The 6000-nt window shown below is 42.6% G+C and overlaps 1 protein-coding gene across 1 annotated transcript in view; it reads right to left on the reverse strand.

Moving 5' to 3' along the window:
• Positions 1–5094, reverse strand: part of fbn1 (fibrillin 1) — a 52574-nt gene extending 47480 nt beyond the window's left edge. The window contains exons 1-5 of the mRNA XM_084541243.1: positions 4660–5094; positions 4183–4483; positions 2517–2599; positions 1332–1430; positions 409–504 (exon numbers count right to left, since the gene is read on the reverse strand). Coding sequence (XP_084397369.1) covers positions 409–504; positions 1332–1430; positions 2517–2599; positions 4183–4373 — 469 coding nt within the window. The 5' untranslated portion in view covers positions 4374–4483; positions 4660–5094. The remainder of the gene's footprint in view (positions 1–408; positions 505–1331; positions 1431–2516; positions 2600–4182; positions 4484–4659) is intronic.
• Between the last annotated feature and the right edge of the window lie 906 nt (positions 5095–6000).

Below are 6000 nucleotides of genomic sequence, written 5' to 3' on the forward strand. Positions count from 1 at the left end.
GACTTCGTTAGGGGAAACTCGTTGGTAAGGTCTGAGTTCACGAGCTGTGACGCATTTGACGGCATTTACAGAAATTAACTGTGTCGGGGTTTCGCTGTTATTTCACTGTAATTTTATAATATGTCTGAGGAAAACGTTGACAAACCCAACAGTCTCATTTTGTGGCTTCCCCACGGCGTAACCACAAAGTTTAATTTGTCAGCAGCTCACCAAAGTTCACTGTTTCCACTGTCTTAGTTTAAAGCATACATGTAAAAATGAGAGGAAAATGCGAGGAAGCAGAAGATATCTAAATCTTAAAGACGTCCAAAATGATGCTAAACATTGATGATAACATTTAAGTTTTGTATGTTATGTTTAAACTTATGCATGGTATGTTGAACTGCACTTGTTCTGCGGTATCCTTACGTTGTCCGCAGTGATTTCCCACGTAGCCCTTCTGACACAGACAGTTGTCCTCTGCACACGTTCCCCCATTCATACACCGAATGTTACAGTGCTGGACTGTGGGCAAAACAATACACACACACAGAGACAGAGAGACCAATGTTGGGATTAAAAGAAATGCAACAAACACTTCAGATTAGATTTACAAGATAAACTGGCTCCTTTTGAACCGTGTGCCTTGAAAGTCATGCTCAGATATAATTTCCTGGAAATTTATAGCGCGCAAACAGATGAGCGTATGCTCGGCTGAAGTGCTACGAGCTGCAGGAGAGCAACATGGAGGAGATGTTGACTGTGGACATCTTCCAAAGAACACACACACACACACACAGTGGACACACACACACGCGCGCGCGCACACACACAACAATCCACGAGACTGGCTGCTATTTGGAACAACGTGATTGCAACATACGTGCATGTATATCAATAGCTGGGATCTTGGGGCAGTCACGAGGGAAGCATTTGGGGCCAAGTGTTTATTTTTTTTTTGCACCACACTAGTTAGTGCTCATTATTACAAGCAAACGACATGTGGATTTCTACATCTAAAAGAAAATCGGATTCAGAGAACATCATATGAAGAGACTGCATATTTCCTATCATTCATCATGGTGGCTCCTTGTCATCTTAGTTATTGCATAGTGAAATGTTTTTCCTCAGATTACAAACCCTTCGTTAATAAAAATGCGATGACAGGGGTGTGGTCTTCAACATGTCGTTCCAAAAACATCTAGTTTCAACATTCTCCTGTTTGCACAAGTCACACCATTATTATATTTATCTATTGGCCGACCACCAGTTAACCCCCACCTATGCACACTATATAATAAAATAACGCAACAATCTTCAAAGGAGTAGGGAAAGAGGAGGTGCTGAATGACCTGATTTGGAGCCGCAGGATGGCGCGATCTGGCCGTTGGGACAGGTGCACATGTTGGGTCTGGAGCAGAAACCATCTCCGCATGCACTCCGGCAGATTGCTGCAAATAGAAACATGAAACTCGGTCAAAAAAAACAAAAAGCATAAAACGTCCTCAGTGTCAGGTGCAAGACAAAATAATGGTGCAACATTTACATAGCTGCAGCGGGGTTTGTTTTTTAGAGAAAGAATTTAAACTGGCATAACTTAGGCTATGATCTAGACCTCATACTGTATCCTCATCTACAATATTTTAAAAACCCAAACAGACCACAATCCAAAATGAGCCAAATGTTCCTTTTAACCATCATCACAGCTACGTTATGGAAGCCCTTTTGGCACCGTCGCGCGGAGCTATTTTCTTCTTTGAGTTTTGTTGCCATAAACGTGTACCAGTGTGTGTTTTCAGTCTGCTCTCGCACATTTCTTCTCTTTCCCACAGGCTTTTGTTGGCATGCTCCGCCGGCCCCAGCTCCCATCAGGTAGAGTCCAGCCACTGACCCCTACTCCCTGAACCCCACTGCTAAACAATGTCATTAGAGTTGCGACCGGCACGCAGCCAACCGACCGGTCCCATACAGCAATCGCACAAGCCTACAACTTCTCAAACCTTCTTGTCTACTGAAGGAGAGACAGAGCGAGAGAGAGAGATCGCAAAGAATGAATAAATAAACCTGAAAAAGAATCCACTTCCACAGAATACCAAAGTAATTGACCAAACTAATGACCAATTTCCAGTTATTATGATATTGGCTCAACACCTTTAAACAAGTGAATGGAAATAATTACAATATTAGGCCCGCACCTAAGAAGATAAATGAGTTCCATAGAGCTCCTCAATCAGAGAACATAAAATAAACAATTAAAGAACTCTCCATCTTAGTGTGGAAGTCATGTCATATTTGATATTTTGAATTATTTTTTGTGTAGCGGTGCCGATATTAATATAATCTGAGAATTATGTTGTTTTGAACAGGGTCGGTTGTGTAAGTAAGTAGTTCAAATCATCTGAATGAGACATGACTTCTGAAGAGTTTGGTCGTTGCAACTGTGCAATTGTGATTTTGTCACGCGTATTCACTGTGACTGAATGGTTCCTACTAAGGTAGGAGGAGAGAGGTACGATAGTAATGGAGGTGACACTCACGAACGATGCACTGGTTTCCTCCAGTCAGAGTCTTCCAGCCTGGGCAGCAGTAGGCATTGTTCCTCGAACCACACACATTCGGTCTGTGGAAGATACAGCATCAAAAGGTCATATTTCATGTAACATGGTTCAAATCAATCTCAAGTCAAGCCGGTTTTATTTTCAATTAAAAACACCCTTAATTCTTAAAAACTCAATTGCAGGAATAATGGACACTGGTCTGGTCCTGTTATCCAAGCAGGGGCTCAAAATTGCTCACTTCCATGTCAGTGATAATCCTTTGATGTTTGTTGGACTACCAAACGCACAAACTCTCTAAAAAAACGCAACAATTATGTTTGCACAGTCCCCCCAAATAAGCCATAAAATGTCCAACAGTTTTCTAAAAACATCTTGTGCAATAACAGGGCACATTTCTCCTTGAGCACACCAGAGGTTCCCAAGCTTTTTTTTTGTTTGCTTGTGACCACATCACGTGAAGAAAAACCTACGTGCCACCCTCCTCACGAGCCGTTCCATATGAACAGCCTTGAATGGCTAAAACTGTTTCACAAGACAAATGGCAGATTTTGTGGGATCATTTCTTAGCACTCTAAGTATTTAGTGAAACTTTAGAGTCTTTTGTGACTCTGATGTCTGATATTTGCTATTGTTGGGCACAGCCTGGCATACACTTCTCAGTGGAGAAGACACTTCCCACATGTTTGAAGAAACCTGATGCACCTGCCAGAAATATTTCATCTGACATAGTGCCACCTACAAGTCTGAAACAAGCCAACACACTCTATGTGAACTCGTAATCACCTGCTGGGATTGAACCGACCCAGGAGTCGGCGTGTATACTGCGCAGTGTTGATCGAAACCCAACCACGATGTGAATGATGAAGCAGCTCGGACGTCTGAAACAGTGGCGAGGCGGCGCAACGCACAGTGTGTAAGCCTGCGTGCACTTCCTGCCTCTGAATCCAGATGTTCCAACAGATTAACTTAAAGCATGTCAAATAAAAATGCCTGAGGAGAATGCTCATAGAGCTGTCTACTGTGTGACCTTCATCAGCTGTTTGCTGTCATCACTGGACACAGATGTTCTTTCTTTTCTTTATTGCTTTCCTTCTGTCTGTCTCTTTCTTTTCTGCCTCTCCTCTCTTCTCCTCTCACACAACCTCTCCAGCAGTGACCCACTGTGTACAGCTGCAGATGTGATTTATCCACAACCGGGGTGTGGTGTTTTTGGCTTGAAGGAGGTTTAGGCTGTTAGTCTCTCTCTCTCTCTCTCTCTCTCTCTCTCTCTCTCTGACACAGCCACACACGACCAATGGCCTCCTTTGTTTGGATGTAATTTATTATTGCAGTCAGCAGGAATGTGATATTCTTGCCAGCATTTAATTACTAAACTTTGCTCCAAACTTCCCATCACAGACAATGTCACTCCACTCATGGGTCTCATTCTGTCTTATTTAAAACACACACACACACACACACACACACACACACACACACACTTTTGTGCAGGACCACAAAGTTATATGAGAAGAGCAGACACCTGTTTCAAGTGCAACACAAAACAACACACTAATGAAGATGCAAATTTTCAGGAAAAGCTGGCACATGATGCAAAAAGAAAACAAAAGAAAAAATAATCTGTTTATAAATGGGTCACCATTACCCTCTGAGGACGTCCGTCCCTCCCCTCCTCTTGGCCCTGATGGCTCTGGTGTCGGTCTGCCTGGTCACCTCATCGGTGTCCCCGGTGTCCACCACCTCTACGGCGTCTCCGAGCTCGCCACAGAGCGACAGCAAGGCCATCAGAGCCACGGCCAACTGCAGCAGCCGTCCTCCACGCGTACTGTCCGGCATATCCACTCTCAAGTGCACAACTCCAGTGCTCGGCAGAATAATAATAATACAAAAAAAATCTCCTCAACTAGTTTCCCAGCTTCTTCGACCTCTGCAGTCTGGAGTCAGAGCTGCAAAACAATAAAAAAAGAAAAGAAAAAAAAAGAGAGAGAGACTTAGAGGAGGAGGAAAGAAATGCTGCGCACAAAATAAAACCAAGTGCTAAACTCTTTCTAGTGATTATGTTTCCATTGTAAAGTTAGACAATCAATGATCACATGCCAAATCAACTGAGTCGTTACTTTACCTTGTCTCCCGACTAGGAGATTCGCCAGGGACTCGACAGAGGACTGCTTCACTTTTTTGCTTGCAGGTACTGCTGAATAAACGTTTTAGAAGAAAGCTGCGGAGAAGTGGAGAAGTCACTCAAACCTTTCGCTGAGCCGCTATAATTAGATGCGCATTGTAACTTTTTGGAGTCTGCCCGTGCGCATCCAGCGGAGTGTGTTGATTTTGCACAGATAAGTCAGAGGAGCTGATGCATTCCAGAGGATGAGAATGGCAAAACTCACTGCAGAGCTCTTTCCTCATCCCTGCTCAGCTCAACTTTCCCCAAAAATTTTTTTTCTTCTTCTCCCCCTTGCGTGCCTTACTCTCGCGATACAAAAGCTTTGAGTTAAAAAATGCGCTCATAGTCTTTGGTATAGAAGTTAATCCAGAAAGGCTCAGAAGAAGAAAACACTTAACATAGCTAGGCTTAGCATTTTTGATAATAAATAAGATACAAAATCTCTTTAAATCTCTAAAAAAATAATAATACACCTGTTAAAACATCTGTTGTGAAATGTGGTTAAAGTACCACAGCACACTTTACAAAAGGTTAGAATAAAGTGTAATGCCTTATATACTGAAAAACAATTCACTAATACTTTGTCAGATCATAGCTGATCATAATTCTTTTGACTGGATTTTGAAATAATTGGTTTCCCCCTGAAACCAGTAAGGTCTCTCTGTTTTCCAGAGATTTGTCACAGGTTTGAATCCCCTCTACATCCACGGCTGAGATTTGCAAGCACCTAACAACAAAATAGTTCCCATTTGAAGGTGTCCACTGTTTTGATTGTGCTCTCTACTGTGTGTAGGAATGGATGAGGAAAAATGCAGAGAGCGAAGGATTAACAAGGGATTGATAAAGGGTAACAAGAACTAAAAAAGCTAAAGAGACAAAGAAATCGAGCATTTCACAGGAGAAGAATAAACTGCTCTAAAAGGGATTATCAAAAGCTGTTTAGTAGCAGTTTCATAGTGTAGAAATGGACGACAGAACGTGGGAAAAGTATTTTGTCTGGAGAGGGATGCTAGATATTTATGAGTGTCAGTTCTTAGGACCTCAATGCTTTTCGGGAAGTGATTCTAAACACTTTAGGTCACAGCATCCCAGAAAATGAAAACTTGTTTTATTGCTCTTGATGCAGTGTGTCAATATTTACACGGTGCATGCAGTCCGATTTCGGGAATTTCGTCCGGCGCGGCGATAGTTTTCACACACACCGCTTCATGTGTGCAGCCACACCCAGCAAACATAGAGTGAGCCTGGCTCCTCTCTCGAGTTCCCTATCACTCTAAGAGAGAGAGAGAAAAATATCTT

Source organism: Chelon labrosus (genome assembly GCF_963514085.1).
Source record: "Chelon labrosus genome assembly, chromosome: 3".
NCBI lineage: Eukaryota > Metazoa > Chordata > Actinopteri > Mugiliformes > Mugilidae > Chelon > Chelon labrosus.